General features: G+C 45.5%; 1 protein-coding gene across 3 annotated transcripts in view; it reads right to left on the reverse strand.

The window, feature by feature from the left end:
- The window catches only part of CEP162 (centrosomal protein 162), a 2248134-nt gene that overhangs the window by 1976571 nt on the left and 251093 nt on the right, over positions 1-20470 (reverse strand). For all 3 annotated transcript variants that reach the window (XM_069606335.1, XM_069606333.1, XM_069606334.1), the window contains one exon: positions 14500-14652. In XM_069606335.1, the coding sequence (XP_069462436.1) occupies positions 14500-14652 (153 nt within the window). The remainder of the gene's footprint in view (positions 1-14499; positions 14653-20470) is intronic.

The raw sequence follows: 20470 nt of genomic DNA on the forward strand, positions 1-20470 counted from the left end.
TAGAGAGGACCCCCCATCACCGGTCTGTTGTCCTACTGCTATTACTGTCACGTCTGGAATTTGGTTGTTCTGGAAGTGAAATTCTACTTGGTCAGATTTTTGTTCAACCATGCGGCAGGTGCCGTTTAAACTAACATGGTTGACACTGTTTTAATTTTATTGGTCGGCTAGTCTGGGTCCAGAGGACCTTGTTTACACAATCTATTAGGGGTGACAACCTTCTCAGGAGGTCATTCCCTAGTAAACAAGGGGTGCCCTGTGGAGTCACTACTATGACCGGGTGTTTCACCTTGTGTCGCCCAATTTTAATGTCCAAGTCTGCGGTCCCCTCAACGGGAATTTCCTTCCCATCAAAGTTCTGCAGTTGTCCAGGAAGAGAGGTGAGAGGAATTCAGTAATTCTCCCCCCTTCCTGCATTTAGTTCCTCAAAGGCCCTTTTGGACAGAAGGGTAGCTTGGGATCCAGTGTCCACCAGTGCCAAAATTGTACCCTGCCCCTGTACTTGTACCGGGGCATAGTATCTTCCCTCCTTCTCCTCAAGGGGGCACAGATAATGCACATTTTTGGACAACTGGTGGGCTAACTTTTTGGTTTTGGACACGGCGAGAGAAGAGATTTGGGCAGAATTCTGTGGAGAGTCTTGGGAATCTGAAAGAAAAAGTTGGCAACTGGAGATCAGAGCCATTGTGGGTTCCCCTGGTTCTGGTTCTGGGCCACCCCCCCCCTTTTTGGAGGCAGTCATCAGGATGGGTTTGAACCAGGGGATTTCGGTATTGTCGGTTCTGGGATGAGATGATGGGTGGCGGTAGCTCAGTCTCCACATCTCCCCAGTCTGAATTGACATCCCTTGGGACCCATTTTTCCTTGGGAGGAGTTCCACCATCTCTGAAGGAGAAGATCCTTTTCCCAGGATCTTCTGAGGATCCCTCTCCATCAAATTGGAAGACCTGTACCTCCTCCACAAAGGGGGTCTGTTTGGGTCCTTTGTTTCTCCTACCTCCTCTCTGCTCCTTGGGTGGCAGACATTCAGGGGTAGGAGATTTTGTTTCCGGTTCCTGGTTTTCCAGGGGCTGTTTACAAGTTGGGAAGGAAGCTTCCTCCAAGGCTTTACACCCCCCTTCCCCTTGTGCCTCCTCCCTGGGAACCTGTGTGCTGCCCCCGTCATTGTTCTGGAGCACCAGGTCCAGAGTTTGGGGCATTCTGCAGTGGCATGCTCAACTGAGGGTTCTGTTGAGCCCTCAGTATGTGACCCAGATCCCGTGCCATATTTTGGACCTGGCGCTCTAACTGGGAAACCCGCTCAGGCTGATACGGGGCTCTATTTTCTCCCCTGGTCTGATCCCGGGAAGGGTAGCTATCCTTTCTCTGGTAGTACCCCTGGTTGGGAAGATTTTGGTACCCCTCCACCCTTGGCCTCCCCTCTCCCGGATTAGGTTGTCTGGGCTCAGGGAATTGGGGAAAGAAGGATGGATGATTTTGGGGCTGGAAATTGGGTGGATACCTGGGGAAAAGTTCTGCCCAGGATTTGGTGAATTTCTGCCCTCCTGGGGGAAGTTAGGAGGGAAGTTCCCCGGGTCAGGTGCTTGGCTGGATCCCTCCTTGGGCTGGAGGAGTCCACACATAACCCAGGATTGGTTGGGTTCCCTTGTAGCGGGGACTTACATAGTCAGGGGTGCGGGGGACCCCATTTGTGGGACTACCTCCTCGACTCCCTGTCTGTGACTGGCCCGAGGGCCTTCTGGGCTGTGAATTATTTGGTGCAGGCAGGTTTTTAGGCCCCCCCCATCTCCAAATCTAAAACGGGGGCAACCTTTACCTCTGCCACCTTGGCAGCAGCAGGGGTGCGGTTGGTTTTGGGGTTTTTCAGCGCATTATTTTTATTTTCGATGGGCTTCTGCACCTCATAGATCCGGGTAGCCTGTTCAATGACCCAGTCTAAAGATCTTTTCTCATGAAAATCTCTCACGAGCTGGGTCATTATTTATTTGGGTACGGCATGGAAAAACATATTGATAAATTCTCTGCTATCCGTGCGCACCCTTCTGGTGGTCTGCGCAAAAGCACGCTTTAATTCTTGCAAACTCTTGTGGGGCCTGATCCTCCCCACATTGCAAATTGTAGGCTGCCTTGCAAGCCTCATGAGGATTTCTGTGAACAGAAAAATGTTTCAAGATGGCCGCCTTATAGGTGGACCATCTTAAATGATTTTGGTCCTCCAGCCCCGCAAAGAAACTGGAGTATTCTGGGGAGAATGTCCATTTGACATACTGGATGCAGCTACTGCTGTCCTTCAAATGGAAAGTCTACATCATTTGCTCATAGAGCTCCAAGTGTTCCCAAAAGGAATACTTGGCGTTCTTATGATAAGGAGTGATGACACTCCTGATTGCCTTGATCTGCTTTAAGGGGTCCTTAAGCAAAGCCCTTTTTGCCTTATTGGCCTTTTTGGTTCGGGTAACCCTGGTCCATTCATCCTCCGACTCAGAAGCACTGCTCCCAGAGGTGCCCGTCTGATCTTCCAGGTTTTCCCGGATTCTGCGAGCCTGGGAATGGCTGGAAGAATGTGGGGACCTGGTCTCCTGTGTCCTGTAATGCTCAGAGGAGTCTTCAGACCCCTGCTTGCTGCCAGGATTTGCTGGGTACCCCCCCCACTGACCTAACTGGGCAGAGGTTTTCAGGATGCCCTTAATGGGCCTACTCTCCTGGGGTTCCCCACTAAATTGCACTGTGCTTGGGTGCCCATACCCGGATGCCCGCCCATCCATTCCTGGGAGGTACTGGCCTATGAGCCCCATACTTCTAGCTGGATAGTAATCTGCCATCCCCGTGGCTCTGGGCTCATGAGCGCGAGGGGACATGGGGGTGGCAGAGTCCAGGGACTGGGAGAGATGAAGGCCTCTGGTACTAGGGCTCCTGAGGTTATGCTCAGGAGTTTCTCTTTCCCAGCGAACATCATCTCTATCCGCCCCTGCTTCCTGTTGCAATGCAAGAGCCTGCGCTTTCAGTTCCTCAGTTAAGGCCTTACTAGACTATCAGTCTCTCCTGCATGGCTACCTGTTGCTGGAGCCTATCATTGTGCTGACAGAGAGCCTCATTTTCTCTCTGTGCCTCCTGATTGGTCCTGGAGTACTGGGCCAGTCTCTGCTGCAGGAGGGTTACCTCCTCAGACCCATCCCTACTGGCCTGCTCCTTTCTTGCCAGAGCCTCCTCCACCCTCCTGGTGTGCTCTAACAAGTTCTGGTGTTCTTTTTGGAGGTCACCCAGTCCCTGGAGGGCCAGGTGATTTTCTTCCATTTTCCTTTTTAAGTGGCAGACTTCCTGGCCTAAGGTATCCCTTTCCTGACTAAGAGCCTGCATCTGTGCCGCCAGGGCGTCCCTTTGCCTTTGGAAGGCACCAGCTTTCTGGCGCTCCTGGTCAAACTCTGCCTGGGTATCCAGGTCTTTCAAAATCAGTTTATTGCTCTCTGCCTTCTCCCTATCTCGGTGGCTTTGCAGGGTGACTACCTGCTCGGCACATGCCCTATTGAAATCTAATTGTTGCTCCAGCTTTTTCTGGCTCTGCAGTAGGGAGTCCAAACCTTCTTGGTTCTCCTTCTGCAAGGCCAGAAATCTGGTATCCTGGTCCGCCTTTTCCTGTTGCAGCACATCCATATCCTCCTTTATTTTAGTGATGTACTGTCTGCTGTCCTTTTCTGGCTCCTGGCTCCTGAGCAGCCTCTGCTCAGAAGAGTCCAGATCAGATTGGGCCTTCTCTAACGCCATCTGTTGCCTATTTGCCAGATCTTGGCCTTCAGCACATTTGTCCTGTATGGCTACCATATATAGATACAAATATGCCGCTATCCTGGCAATCTTATTATGTTCATCTTTGGCTTTAGGGGCCATATATAGTTCACTCAGGGCCACATGTAGGGGACCCTGAGCTCCCCATATATCTGACCCTGTTTCAGTGACCTGTTGCGCGATTGCCTGCAACCAGACCATTTGGTCCTGATGAGTCCACTCACCTCTCGCAAATAGCTTATGTAAGAAGGGCTCTCTGGCTATTTTGATGTCTACCAGTGTCGTCATTCTGGAATTTGAGTTCCTTCCTGACTTACAGAAGTTTGTATTTTATTTTTGCAAAACAGACCATTTCCTTAGAGCGTTCCTTTGAGGAGTGCTTTACAGCGTAACAAAGCGTGGTGATCCGACCGGATGTATGTATCTTGTCAGTTAGCACACTGTATTAATCTGCACAAGTGATAGATCTAATCCGGAATCCCCGGCTACGAGCCCCCAATTTGTAAGAGGATTCAATTCAACACTACAGCTAAGTCAATGCCTAATCTGGGATACTGAATGGAAACCCTTATTGATATATCTTTATGTCCAGTTCATGAGTACTGGATGACTACCCCTATACAACACCCCTCTCTTAGAATCCCCCTGACCCCACTGAGCCAAGAAGTAGTTCTGTTTTGCAAGTTTAAAAGGTTTATTTGAGAAATAAAACAAAATATAGATACCACGCTTTTATAATAAATGAATAATCAATATCGCCCTTATAAATATAATGTTAATCAACAATGGGTAATCTGACACTAGCACACTTCTTTATAATCAATGAGGAGTTGGTGTAGGATGGATAAGGCAGCGAAAATACTTTTATGGTTTCAAGGGAAAAGCAATGAGGAATAAAATGCAGTACAGAAATACTTGATATGATTTTAGCAAAACATAAGATAATCACTTTTTCTCTGGCAATTCACCCCCCTCCCCTATGCAATGTAAGAAATGGAAGGAGATGGAAAGAGGAGCACATAGTTCTCAGGAATGCAATCAAATACCATATGAAATTCAATTCCCACCCCAGCAAACTTAGAGAAAACAGGTATGAGTTTTAAAACACAGGCCCAAGTGCTTTGAATGTGGTGGCAGTGAAGTGAGAAATATGCTGAAAATGCTTTTAATTCCCTTTAGGAGGTTCAGGGTGAGTGAGAGATACTTGGGATGAGCTCAGGTTCACTTTAGCAATGATTCAGGGATGGTTATTAAGAGGCAAACAAATTTTTAGCAGAGGAAAGCAAAAAGCTGCTATCTTTTTACCGGTAAAGAAATCAGGGCAAATCGCAAATCGCGTCAAAATTTGCGAGTGCGTGAATCGTGATTATGGCAAAAGTATAAGGAGTAGCAAGTCAGTTCTAGGTTCATTGGAAAGCTGAGATTCTAAATTTCGTTCCTAGCCCAAACGCTTCCAGAGATACGGACGATTAAATAAAGGTAGTTTTTCGGATTTAAAGTAAACTCAAAATGACAGGTGACAGCTTGCAGCTTCAGAATTGACAGGTGACAGTTGTGCAGCTTTACAAATGACAGATGACACGATTTCTAGGAGGCTGTTCTACTTAGGTTAAAATAGTTTGGATTAGATTATTTTAACTAAGAGATTGGTTCTGCACAGTTCTGCTAGGTACTCACAATATAAATTTGAAATAGGCCTCGCCACGGATCTGGTCAGGTTTTGGACTGGACTCCGGTTCTGGTCTCGGCACTTCACAGTGATCTGGGTCAGCTCTCTGGTTCTGCTCACAGCGGTCTGGGTCACTCTGGATCTCTGGTCTGGTCTCTGGCAATTGTTCTTGGCAAAAGAATTCAAACAGCTCGCCCGGCTGTGGAATAGTTCGCAAATCATTTTAAGGTTGCTGAGGCCTGCTGAGAAGAGTTCTCAGTTTGTGGGTTTAGGCCCTTGCTTTAAGTTCTGAAGTAAAGTTCTGGTCTTTGGAGATTGATGGATTTGAAGTCTTGATCTCTGGATGTTAAGTCGTCGGTCAGCATGCTCCGCAGCAAATGGAATTAAATGTCTCTACCTGTCCCAGCAGTCTCTTTTTATGCGTTTTGAAAATGGGTGTGTGCCTGGGCCTAGCTAAGCCTGCCCCTCTCTACTTGTCATTGGCCCAATTCTCCCCTCTCCCATGATTGGGGGAAGGAAATGGATTGTCAGCATGATGAAGTGTGTTTATGGGTCAGAGGATCCTCCCCTGGTCAGTTTGCCCACAAATCTATATTTGATTCAAATACATCCTTCCCAGATATACAATTTGTTGAAATTACATGTGCACATTATATATTCCTTATGGTCCATGCTTGTCCGCCTCTGATCTTCCTGGGGGCTTGCATTCAAAAATGACAACATTTTGCGTTTTTTAACTGGTTTTGCAACATCGGACATTTACCCAAAATTACACACATGTGCGCAAGGAGTATGGACATTAATTGATGAAGTGTCAGATTTTTAACATGCAGACATTTGGAGTGAGACCCTATTTTCCGCTAGCACCCCCCAGAATACACCACAGGGTCCTAACGCCTCTCAAAATGTTCACAGAAAAATCACAAAAATAATGATATTACTTATATAATTCTGACAAGTCCGCACTATGAATTATCTATCTTTTTAAAATTATGCCCTGGTCAAAAAGGGGTGTGGCTTCCCACATCACAGGGTGGAATAACCCCAAGCTCAGCTGCTAGCAGAGGCACTGCCCCTCCCAGTTTCCCCTAAGAGGAAGCCACTTTACGGCCCCCCAATATAACATTTGCCTGAGTCCAGGACAGGCCTTTGTTCAACTCCCTGTAGTGCCCAGCTGCTCCACCCCTAATCTAATCAGAGAGGTGACAACTCCTTTTGACAAGAGGAGTGGCTGAGCAGGTTTCAACTCCTGTCGGGGTTAGTTGTCAGGCAGAATCCAGTTTCATTAAGCCAGGTTTCAGCTAAATGTCACTTTTTGTTCCCAGTTTTCTACATTCAAATCAAACTGACAATTTTTACATATACATTAAATAATTACTTCCTTCAAGTCATTTCAGAATATAGTTTTACATTGTATCCACCTCTTAGCAAGTCTTTCCTTGGTCTGGTTTTGTTTCATTTGTTCAGTTTTACACACATGTCTGGTGGTTTTAAAACGCCGGCTTTCTGATAGTGGTGAGTACTGGTAATGCAACCATTTTTGGGATTAAGAAAATGAATTCCCCACAGTTCTGAGTTGCTTTTTTTTGCAATCAGCATTGCCATTCCCAATGGTTTCAGGCTACTGTGTGTGTAGCCCACTGGTGGTTTTAGGCAGTGCCCTCCTGTGCTCACAACATAGGCAAAAATGGGTGGCAGCCTATTCTTCATGTTTTCCCTGTGCACTCTCTGGGGAGTTCTGGCCATCATGATGTTTTCCATGCCAGTACTGCACAGTTTTATTGTAGGGCTTGGATGCATGGGTAAAAACATCCCACATATCGCGAGCAGGAGCCTAGCCCCACCGGAGAACTCCAACCCCTACCCAATGTGCAGATAAGTGTTGTACACGCAACATGACTGCAGCAGAGCACATTAGAGCTGGGAAACTACAGCAGGGACCAAAACCCCCAGCCAGATAACACCGGTCCCTGGTCCGAGTGCAGATAAGTTTGGCGCACGCCAGTTCCTGCATGCTAAAAACCCACCCGACTAACCCGAGCTTAGATCAGCGCTCAACTCCGAAAGAAACTAGTGTGTTAGAACTCAGATCCGCAGCATACCCGTTTTGGGCTACGATAAGCACCTCAGACTGAAGGATCATTTTGCATGCATGATCCCAGGGGCAACGCATTTGTCTTGGAAGTAAGTCAGTGCAGCGCAACACAGGTTCGAAATACCGATCCCGCGCCTAGAAACCACATACTGGTATTAAACGCGTTATAAAAAAACAATTATATTATTATTATTATATATCCCTCACTAACCAAAGCAAAGAAGCGCTCGCTGGATTCAGTGAACGCACATTCAGTAGTGTATACTTGTACATAGGGCTGGTTGTTCACTCTCTCACTCAGCTCTCTTTTGCAGCCCTCCATTGAACTAATGACCCTGGCAGCGTGCTGGAGTCAACCAAGGACACTCCATGAAGCTAAGTGTTATTTCCATGTTCTTTTGTCACACTGCCATGTTTGTGCAAGTCTGTGTTTATTGATGCATACCATGCTATACTGTTACAGGGCATAATCACCTGTGGAGCAACAGGTGTTGGTAGTCAGGATTGTGGTGTATAAGAGTGAGTGTCGGTCATATGGCAGCAGTGTGCATGTACGAGTGTGCGTAGCACTTCCCAAAGGCAGCGGTGTGCTTCTCAAAGGGGTCGTAGGATTCATGACAGTTCCCATTTTTAAAGGTCCTGCGCCCAGGTGCTTTCATCCAAAAACTAGCACGCTCAATACGCTTGCTGGTCTGTGTCAATTCATTCATCCTCCTCATCTCAGTACTGTGTGGTTGTGGGAATTGAAGTCTACTGATATAAGTTGATGATTTAGGTGGGTGTGGAAATTGAGGTCCATTGATGGTTTTGGGTGCATATCTCTTGGAGAGTCTTTCTCAAGGATGCCATATCAAGAATCAGTTCTATATGAAGTGGAATTAGAACTGAAGAAGGTTTTCTTAGAGTTTTTGGAAAATGCATTCTTGAAGCTTTTAGACAAGGTATTCTTGGGGCTGTTTTTAGACTAAGAGCGACAGGTTGATTTGTAGGGTGATGGAAAAAGGTTTTTCTACTTTCCCTTAAAGGGGGTGAGGGGTAGAGAATGGCAATAGGCCATTAAGGTATTTGGTAACAGGAGGTCTTGCTCATGGGAAAATGGGGGATACCAGGTCTCATCCAATGAAGTCATGACATCCCCCAGGTAGTTGTAGCTTCCCATGTGATCCTCACTCCTATAGCCAACCCCTGTGTCAGGATCAGGTAGAGGTTGATGTCCCCTGGCCACATGGGAGGAAGTTACTGCCGGGGAATCCGTGATGACTCCATTGGAATCCTCACAGTGTCGTTTAGACCTGGAGCTCCTTATTGGAATGGGAATCCTTGACCCAAAGAGGGGTGTCACTCCCATTGAGGTCCCACATGCCCTGACCCCTAGGAAGGGTCTTGCTTATCGGGCTCACCTCCCTGTCTTCAAAGGGGATGGACTCCCCACTGGGTAGAAGGGACAAATTGTCTAGATTTGTCATATACTAGAGAACTGTTGCTAAATATAGACACCTAGTCCTTAAATCAACATGCTACTCCTATTTTCATTTAAATTCACTTGCAAGTACATTTCCCATCAACATTATTTTGGCAGTCATTGACATATAACTTCCTTTCTCTTCTAGAAACAATCCAAGAAACTCATTTCTTTACCTCTCCATACCCATATCTCCTCCTTCCATAAGTGCATAATAGTATCCTGGATTGCCATATCAAAATGCCCTCTTTCCCCACTTGACTGCCCAACCACACAGAGTCCACATTGATATGTGGCTGGCATCCCTTCTTTAAAAGATATCTTCTCTACTGCCACAAAATGATCCTCTCCCATTGCAGAGGCATAGCCAGGATGGTCTAACAAGTGGGACCTGAACATAATGTAGTTGGGCCTGCCACAGTGACACAGCGCTGCTGAGTGGGCATTTACAGATTTTGGTTGGACATTGCCTCCTCATGCCCTACCCTGTCTACGCCTCTGTGCCAGTGGCAAGGTTCCTTTATCTGAGGGTGATCAAAGCATTTAAGCATGTTGCGGTTTTCCTCCTTGCCACCATTAGGCATAATGGCGTAAGATCTTAATATGTCTTGTTTTCAGCATTTCTCTCAGCACACACAGTAATACCTGTTGTGGTCATCCTCTAGATCTAGTCCCAGGTCACAACTAGAAAGTTCCTGACCAACTAGTTATCCAATCATAAAAGGTTCAGATATAGGGGTAACCCCAGTTGGGTTCTGAATAGCTCCGGTGTCATACAGTAATCTCACAGAGGAACCAGAATTGAAGTCTTCATCTTTCGTTTATCACCAATTGCTTTTGGCCACAAAAGAGGTCATCTCAAGTCTCAATGTGGTTCCTAGGTTAGATGGGTAAACATAATGGGTGCAGTGTAAAGCTTAGATTTCTATAGGTAATGTCAATTTTCCTCTGTAGAACATTCACCTCAAAAGGCAACTGGATCGAGATTGTGAATTCTTTAAAGATTGACCCGATGGAGAAGCTCACTTGTATCTGGATGTTTCTACTACCCATGCGGTCTGAATTGAAAGGACCAAGAGAAAGGGACACAATAGGATGTTTCAGTTGACAGGCCTGGCTTTTATTGGGGCTGCGAGAGGCGGGCATATGAGAAGATGCAGTCGTAGGGTGGTATAAAAGATAGGTTGGGTAATGTCAGGCAACTCTTCAAAGACAGTAAATTCCTGTCAAACGAGGAGTGTGAATTCACTTGCTCTGGTTTCACTACACGCTTTTTGGATTATGAAAATGTTATAGCTGAAGGACGACAGGCTTTTCTGGTTTCACACAGAAACCTATTCAACAGGACGTTAATATGATGTTGTAAAGTAAGATGAGGGAGGATACAAATCTCAGGTTTGTAAAGGTGGATTGGCCAAACCAGTAGAGGCCTGCTCAGAGTTGAAAATAAATGAGACAATGGCTCTGGGAGCCTTTTGATGAAGCCAAGTGGAATAGGGCATGCCATCATACGAAAACGGTTTCCATAAACAGCCCTTCCAAATAAATTCTATATAAATACCTAATAAGGCCTTACATTACACCTTGGTCACTATGCTTGATGGGAAAGCTGGAAACCCTAATCAGCTATTAATGTGCAGATTTTCTAACTATGTGATGAAGGTGCCCTGGGGTGCCAATGTTTTCAGAGACGGTTGGGAAATGGTCATCAGGGTTCTTAAAACAGCAGCTGGTACCTACAATTAAGTAATGTCTGCAAGGATTACTCCTGGTCAAAAATATGACTACACGGCAGCTGGAATTGCTCTCCCTGGCACTGGCAAAGCATAATTTTGCTAGGACTTGGGAAAAGGAGAGAGATCCACTAATTGCCGCTTGGCCCAGAGATTTTAAAATTATTGGAGGCGGAATTACATGTTCACACAGAGGATGGACAATTTGAGGACGATGGTGTGCGTTAACAAGGTTTTAGATGAACTAGATCGAGAAAATGATCTTAGACAAACCTGAAGTTTTTTCCCCAAGGGTTCGCAAAGTGCTCAAACATGTGTATACACTAATTATACCCATGAGATAACGGTGGTCTATTTGGGGGAGGGTCGAGGATATGGAGAAAGACAAGCCAGTACAGATCCTGGACTGCAAAGATGTTATGGTTTGCGACAAGCACTGTCTAGACTTGGCAATTATGTGCCAATGTTAGGATACACTGCCTGGTGCACTTGCGTCATGATCTCGATCATGCAATTGACTGGAATTGTTTCAATGGGATTTGGATACAATTATTATTATCTCATTATTATTATATTATTTGGAGGAATATGGCAAATGCTGGATTATAGCGTACACATTAATTTGAAGTACATCTCAGTTTAGAGTTCCCAATAAGTCCTTCTCCTCCTTCTTCTTCCACTGATTTGTTTACATATTTAGATCTATGCCAGAGTGGCTTTAAGTAACTCATTTGGCGGTTATACACATATAACATTTGCTTGAGGGCGGTTATTCCCCATCAGCTACCTCTCTAATCAAATTGAGGGACCCATAGTAGTGTGCATCCAGTTAATGATGGGGGTTGGATAAGAGGATATCAAACATTATCAGAATCTCATTGATTATTGAAGCTTCTAGTGAGCCAATGTAATTATTTGGCAATGACCAAAGGCATCGCCATTTATATGTATTTTCTCTGAGTATATAGTCACAGATGTTTTAATGTGAGTAACAGTTTCAGTAATAGTGTCATCATAACTTAGAATAAATGCACCCAATTAAGGCACTGAAGCCTTGTTTTGAGGGCAGTATAGTGGCTAAGGCCATTCGGTTTTGCAGTACTATATTATTCAGAGCTGCCTGCCCTTAAGTAATTAGTAAAGGGGAAATTGAGGTGTCATTGGCCCCTCTCTCCAGTCAGAAGCACCATTTAAGGTTTTTACCAGAGTTCAGCTTGCTGGCTATTCCAGGTAGTAAATAACACTTGCCTTCGACAAAGGTTTCCCAACCAGATGCTGTCATTTCCATTGGGAAAATGCCTAATACCGTGGAAAATGCATAATCCCATGTAATAACTTCAACTCCAGTCCATTGGTAACCACCTATAGACTGAGACCCCACATATAAAGTATGTCCCATGGTAGGTGGAACTTAGTAAAAGAAATTCCTTTATCGAAAGAGAAGAAAACAGTGTTTACTCTAGTACAGGTGGATTGAGAATATCTGCATTCACGCATGCCTGTAATCAGGGACCGATGATTTGTCTGGGACAGGAGAAGATAGTTGTGTTTCAGCAGGTTTCTTCTGAAGCTGATCAGGTGGAGGGTTATTCGGATACCCTGAAAAATCCATCTGTGAAGAACGACTAGAACAAGGTTTATGGCTACTAGATCTGGAAACGAGTTTCAAATCTAGAAGGTTGCAATGCGCCGAGCCAACAGAAACGCCAAACTAAGTACAGTGTTCGATGCAGCAGGGCACCATCTTGGAAAACAACTAAACTGCGGTAGCAGGAAAACGTGACGGCAATCCAGAGAGGTCTCACATTCCGCCATCAGTGCCACAATGACCAGCGGGAAGCTGTGACACTTTCACAAAGCTTGGCAAGAAAATTCAAGGGCGTAGCACTATAAAAAGACACGATAAAAAGAGGCAATCTAGCCCTCTCAAAGAGACCATGTTGGGACAATCCTGGAGCCTGGCAAACCCAACATCCTCCACCTGGGAAAACACGGGGCACTTATCAAAGCCAGGGAATGCCCAAACACTTCTTGGGTGCATCACACATCCATTTTCCACATATTAACGTGGTCTTCATCCTCTTCATCACAAGCTTTCTCTGATCACATCAGACATCAAGCTCCACACAAATAGCTACTTATATTCACTCAATCTCCTCCCTCTCTTGCCCCTTTTTTCACATCCCCTTTCTGTTTGGTATCTCTCTTTGTTGTCTCGCTTCATGCCAAGAATCGTCTACTTTGCCATTTCTTTTGTTTACTCGATTTACTTTTAGACAACTTTAGAAATGTGGTACCCAAAATACACATTCGATCATACAAGGTTTTGCTGCTGTAACACCACTACACTGGTGATTGTCATGGTATAAAAGTTGATAAACATACCATAATAAGAACATCACACTTGTTTTACTAAGCAAAACACCTTATAAAAGCAAAGAACAATATAAATTCTCTTCTGATGGAAGGCGATCATTCCAAGAAGAACAGGTTGGTCACTTCTATTTTACTCTTTCAAAATACCCCTGTGAGGAAGGGAAATGGGACAATCAGAACCAATGAGGGTTCCTGGCTGCAACATGTGGTCTAAGGCCATACTGATTCCCGATCTGGAGATGTTTCGTCTACCTGGATGGCACTAGGTTTGGGACCCTCACAGAATTTTAGTAGGAGGGGCTGAGAGGGGACTTAACAGATAAACCAATAGAATTATAGAGGTAGAATGTCAAATGACCTGTATTGTGGAACTTCTACATCTTCCACATTATTTGCACTGAACATATGAAGGCAACTCCTCTGCCCTGAACCTTTCACTATTTTTACAACTTGGACTTGTGCATGCTAGCACTTACATGAAGTCAGGGGCATTAGGCAAAGCTTACACAATACAGAGTAGTCTGAATCACTCAAGTTGGTCCCGTCATAGATGTGGTCCATGTGCCATGTAGCCCAGTCTAAAAAAGACCAATTATCATCAAGATAGGTCCTTCTGGGTTTGGTGAATATTTCGATGAGGCTAATAAGCCAGAGATAAGACACATTTGGGGAGGTGCGTCATTTAGTTGGATTACAATTTGGCAAGTAGTTGTGGTTGTAGAACAAACTAGAGATTTATTTTTATTTATTTTATTGTTAATTTATAACACGCTTAATACCAGCGAGTGGTTTCTAAGCGCGGAATCGGGATTCGAACCTGTGTTACGCCAAGTTGTCTTGCTTCCAAGACAAACGCCTTGCCCCTGAGCTAGCCGTCCTCCCCAAAAGGATTCGTCCGAACAGGGATATATTTACAGATTGCTGTTGGATGCAGGGACCCAGTTCAAACTGGACTTTTATGCATATAGGGTGGTAAACCTGCCATCTATCCTCTTATCTTGCAGACTCTGACATTTAGAGGGAATAAGCAAGCTGACAAGTCAAGAAGGACTAGGATAGAGTGCCAAAGTTGTATATACTAGGGACACTTAGGTAATCTATTTTGGGATTACAGATCTTTTAAAAGCAAGGCAATTCAATTTGGGCACTTTGTTAGATGTACTGCCATTTCATTGCTTCTGTTCAAAACACACACATTTTCATTTGCCTTAAAGTACGATTGTATCCTACTGTGTTAGCTCTTTACAATGTATAGCCCTCGGATCTTTTTATATGTAATAGAAAATAAACATGATAATTATTACCAATTCTAAAACAAGTAATATAGTTGCATATAATGCAAATTACTTCAGTGCCACACACACACATGTGGTTGTCTTACCATCGGTTTCCAGGCTATCTCGACTTATAGACACAGAACCATGATCACCATGCGGAAGCTGGGATTTCTCTGTATATTCATCTTCATCTACCTCCAGAATAGGCTGGGAAGTCTTCTTGGATTTCAGAAAGCTTTGACTGGTCCCAAGCATATCTAGAAAATTAAAAGTAATAAATCCAATAGTTCAAGGAAATTGTTTTCCAATTTAAACATCAGGAGCTGGGTTAATAATTCTGCACAGAAGTGTTTAGGTTTGTCGAATGTACATGGTGATGCATTTTTATTAAAACAATCTTTTCTGAATTATTCCTTTCAGTTGTGACCTTTTTTGGGTTGACTTTTTTTTGTTTCTTATTTCAGAATGATCTTATTTTTCATCAGTAAATTCTGAGTCAAGATCAAAAAAAGGATATGTACGCACTAGTCAGACGTTATACCTTTTCTCTAGACAACTGAGGAATAGCAGCTCCATTTTAGCATATTTTAGAATTAAATCTCAAGTGAAGGAAACCCAAATAGGATTTAAATGTTACCCGGAATACTTCCAGGCTTCAATCAGGAGTGGTAAAACGGTTTAGCCCAAGATCAACGCAATTCTATATGCTTGAAACCAGTATATGGAGCAACGAGGAACACCAAACAAATTTGCAATGTTAAAATAAGAACCATAGTTCAAATATGAAAAATTGTTTTAGTTAACTATACTGTACTCAATATAATATACTACAACTACAAATAGGGTTGCATTAATTATGGCATCATTTGTCAAAGTGTCCAAGCAAGAGAAACTAAACTAAACTAAATTGCAGGTAATTATATTATCAAAGCCAATAGTGCTCTCGAAATTGACAAACCACTGAGCATGTTTTAGGAGGATCAAGTATCATTGTTATGGTAGTCAGCCCTGTGGTTGTGTCCCTTCTGAAATGTACTGTCAGCAGTAGCCCTCTAGATGGCAGCAGAGCACAATGTTAACCCCCAATTCTATGACAAGACAGGAGGCTCGCATTATGCTTTTCTTTCTTTAATACTGCCATAATAGCATTTTAAAAAACATGACTTTTTAAACTTTAGCATTTGTGCTTTTGTGTTACAACAAAGAAATAGCCAAACTGAGGTTTTAAAAGTCCAACTAAAGTGATCCTTCCTTCAAGATGACTATAAAACTAAAACTCCCATGATGCCTATGGGGTGTTGTAGTCCTGACCCCAACTCCTGCTTCAATCAGCTCATAGGTCAGTCTATAAGAACCTTGCCCCCCAGGTCCCTTCCTCTTTCTTTTTTGCTGCCAAAGATAAGTACCTCACATTATCTCTCTTTAGAATATTTGTGTGCGTATGTTCATAATCCCCAGCGCAGCGTATATAGAACGCTTATATATATGAGTGTGTCCTTCATTGACATTAGAGCGTATATATATATATATATATGGTAATATTTACAATTGAAGAGAATATAGTAAGTAATCCATGTCGCTCGGACGTTCTGAATATTATTTCACTCGTCGTTGTTCCGCGGCGTTGCATTGTTCAGGTTCCGAGGAGGCGGGGCCGGCGCCGCGAGCGAACGTGCTCGCCTCAGGCACCCGGCCCCGCTCCTCAAGGAAAGTTCAGTCTCCCAGCATTCCCTCGGGGCCTTTCCGCGCGCGTGCAAGTGATTTAATTGCGTTGGCAGCGAACAGTGAGGAAACAACGACCTAATACCGGCTAAAAAAAAAAAAAAAAGAAAAACTCGGATTTCACCGGAGTGCTATTTAGGGGACAGTTAGAGCAAGAAGTTTGGATACTTCTTTTCAGGCTCTGTGGAAGCAGCCCTGCACAACCCCGCAATACACATATCTCTGTGGAACAGGGGCCTAGCTGCTGTTGTTCCCTGCTGACAGCGCAGAAGTTGGTATTACCAACACTAGAGATGGCACAATCCAACAGCCCCGGTGCTCCACCTTCCACCTCTCTGGAGTGGTCTGAGGAAGAGTGGGGAGGATCTCTCACAGAGTTTTAAGATGGTATTAGGTGATTCATTATCGAAAGCGGTATCGCAAGGTGTGCAGCCTATTGCGCAGAGGCTTGAAGTTCTAGAAGCCATGATTCAAGAACAGCAAGCCCAGCTTGCCAATAAGAGGAAAGCAGAAGAGTCAGTTGATCAGCTGTCAGCCAGACATCCCTCTGAAGGGATTGAACATAAGGGGCGGAAAGCAGCTCGGAAAACTAAACATATTTTGACCCCCCCGAGCAATCTTGATAGGGAGGATGAGGCTCCCCAAAGACCAGACGACCCTGTCGCTAGGCTGAAAAGAGTCTTCCTGGAAAAGAAGAAGCAAAGCCAGGATAGACCCCCTACTCCAGGGGTGAACAATCTAGGGGACGATGATGAAGGCTATATGCCAGAGGACGAAGGTGGAGACGACGTGGACTCCGCGCAACATGCAGAGGAGATAGACAGTACCACCGATATGTTTGACCCACCGGAAGCGATCAGGCACCCAAAATCTTCAGATTGGGTCCCGTCGCCCAGAGTAGCAGCCTATATGGCGCAGCATATTAGGAAACCTCTGGACAGGGAGGTAAGGTCCAGGATGCGGTCAGAATGCCCTCGACCAGAGTTGCCATTCAAACTGGCGGAGACACCGGAGCGGAACTCCAAGATGGTCACTTTTGTGACGAAAACAGCGCGAGATATCTGGAAAGGAATAGACAGGGCCTGGCGAGGGTGCCAACATAAGCTTCTGGACATTGCAGGTCCCTTAGCTAAGATAATGGACCTGGCGGAAAAAGCCAAGGACACAGGAACACCAGTAGATGCTTCGGCTCTGGCGAACTGGGCGCAGAGAGCTGTCTGTCTCATGGGCAACGCTAACTGCGCTATGTCTTCGGAACGTAGGAGAGGTGTTCTTCTGAAAATAGACAATAAACTAAGTGACTTGGCCTCGTATGAGGCTGGTGAAGGAGCTAGAGGTCTATTGTTTGGCAAAGCCTTTGCGAAGGAAAAGTCGCAATTTGTAGGCATGTATTCCGCGCTGGAAAGGGCGCAAAGCGCAATCAAGAAGATATTCCCTGGTCGAGTTTTTTCCGGGACCGGACGTTACAGGGGTCGTACGTCCGGTCGCTTCAATTATTCCCGTAGACCCCAAGGGCCGCGCGCCCAATACTGGGAAGGGAAGCAACAGGACACCTTCTTACCGTCTAGTGCCAAGTTCCCCAGAGGCCGTAGAGGAAGAGGCTCTCACAGACAACCCAATGCCTCAGGAGGTGAGTGTAATAAGCGTGAAAGTAGGAGGGAGAACCCTTCAATTTCTGAGCGCATGGCAGGCGTTATCGCGCGATGCATGGGTATTACAGGCAGTAGCGGGATTACAGCTAGAGTTCATACAGGACCCCATTCAGGGCTCAGAACCCCGTCCCATCCAGGTGTCCCGGGCAGAAGAAGAGTTGTTACACAGAGAGTTGCTCAGCCTAGCAGACAAGAAAAAGATACGCTGGGGGGACCAGGATTCCTCAGCAATATGTTTCTAGTTCACCGAGGGGACAAAACTCGTCCGGTGATAAATTTAAAAAGTTTGAACGAATGGGTTGTTTACAGCATCCATTTACTGCAAGACCTCCTCCGAACAGGGGACTGGTTAGCGAGATTAGATCTCAAAGACGCTTACCTCACGATTCCGATAGCCCAGGATCATCGGAGATATCTACGGTTCCGCTGGGGCGGGGAAATATGGCGGTTCACATGTCTCCCGTTCGGCCTAGCATCAGCGCCTTGGGCCTTCACCAAAATCATGAGGCCCGTAGCAGCGGCTATTCGGGAAAGAGGAATCCGTATTATCGTCTACCTGGACGACATTCTAATTCTAGGGTCAGACAAAACCTTGCTATCCAAGAACGTGCAATGGATATTCACGCTCTTGTCATCTCTGGGCTTCTTAGTGAACTTGGACAAATCCCAGCTGGTACCTGTGCAAAATATAGAGTTCAATATAGGCACAATCAAAGCTACACTCGAGCTTCCACACCACAAAGTAAGAGCGATAAAGAAGGAGATCAGAGTACTGATAGCAAAGGAGATGATCTCTCTTCGAGCTCTAGCGAGAGTAGTAGGCCTCCTAGCAGCCTCGATTCAAGCGATTTTTCCAGCCCCACTGCATTATCGAGCATTACAGAGGCTCAAGATAAAGCATCTACAGGGAGGACTCAGTTATCACCAGCTGATAACCCTGGATCAGGAAGCGCTTTCGGAGCTTCAGTGGTGGCTTTGGAACATGGAAGCCTGGAATGGCAGAGCGATTTTCGGAGACATTCCAGGCATCATTATAGAATCAGACGCAAGCAGATCCGGATGGGGGGCGAGATGCGAAAACGTAGAGACAGGGGGAAAATGGTCAGGACAAGAGTTACAACTACACAAACTGTCTCGAACTACTAGCGGGATCATTCGCAGTGCATGCCTTTACGAAGGACAAAGTGCAATGCTGCGTGCTGCTGAAGATGGACAACATCTCGGCAGTGCGTTACATAAACAAACTGGGAGAAACGAGATCCCGCATGCTGGCAGAGTTAGCAAAAGATTTCTGGCATTATTGCCTGCAGAATCAGATAACGGTTACAGCAGAATACCTACCAGGGAATCTGAACGAAGTAGCAGACTGGAACTCACCATATCTGGTGGATTCCAGCGATTGGAGACTGCATCCCAAGGTGTTCAGAGCGTTAACAGACCTTTGGGGTCCAGTACACATAGATCTGTTTGCGTCCAGACTGAACGCTCAGACACAGACATATTTCAGTTGGAGGATAGACCCGGGTGCAGCTGGCACAGACGCATTTCTCCAATCATGGAAAGGGGCGCTTCATTATGCCTTCCCTCCGTTTCTGATGATCACGAGGACTCCAGCGAAGGTACGCAGAGAGCAAGCAGACCTAATAGTGGTGCTCCCTATCTGGAAATCTCAGCCATGGTTTCCAGTAGTGATGGAACATTCTACGGATTTTCCGAGGATTGTTCCGCACCAGCCGGACCTTCTACTCCACCCGACCGGGAGAGCGCATCCGCTAATCTTAGCGGGCACTCTACGACTAATGGCCTGCAGGGTTTCAGGAGAAAATGGGAATTGCCTGGCATTTCGCGACTCGCTGCAGACTGTAACAGAGATTCGTGGGCGCCTTCCACCATTAAGAGCTATAACGCTGCATGGAACAGTTGGGTGCACTGGTGTGCAGAGCAGAGTGTGGATCCCATTTCGGCCCCTGTAGTGCAACTGCTAAACTTCTTAGCAATGAGATTTCAGGAAGGCAACGCCTTTAGAACAATAGGAGTATTACGGTCCGCAATATCAGCAGGGCACGATCAAGTAGAGGGTAACCCCATTGGCGAACACCCCACGGTGCTGCGACTCCTGAGAGGTATGAAGTTGAAAAAGCCTCCAGAACCGAGATACACAACCCTGTGAGATGTTAAAGAGGTCTTCTGACTTTTCCTGGAATGGCCAGATAACGGTAATTTATCCCGATCCCAGCTGTCATGCAAGCTAGCAATGTTATTGTGTCTTACGGCATGCCGAAGAGTATCGGACGTTAAAGCATTAGAAATAGATAGGAAAATATTCTATCCCGAAGGAGTGGCCTTTACAATAACCAAGCGAACGAAATCAGATTCACGTGTTCTCATACCCCTATTTTACGGGAAACAAAAAATTATGTGTAGCGCAATGTATCAAAGATTACGAAACCGTCACAGCGCAGTACAGACCGCTAGGTGTTGCACAGCTGCTAATAGCGCGTAGGAAGCCTTATCATGCAGTTGCGACAGCGACAATAGCTAGATGGGTGCGCAAGGTCATGCAGTGGGCAGGAATTGACTTATCCCAGTTTGGTGCACATTCTGCGAGGGGCGCTATGGCTTCTAGAGCTTTCTCCGCCGGAGTGCCAATCCAAGACATAATGAAAGCAGCAGATTGGTCATCTGAATCGACCTTTAAGAC

This window comes from Ambystoma mexicanum, chromosome 4p, assembly GCF_040938575.1.
Source record: "Ambystoma mexicanum isolate Mex_15411 chromosome 4p, UKY_AmexF1_1, whole genome shotgun sequence".
NCBI lineage: Eukaryota > Metazoa > Chordata > Amphibia > Caudata > Ambystomatidae > Ambystoma > Ambystoma mexicanum.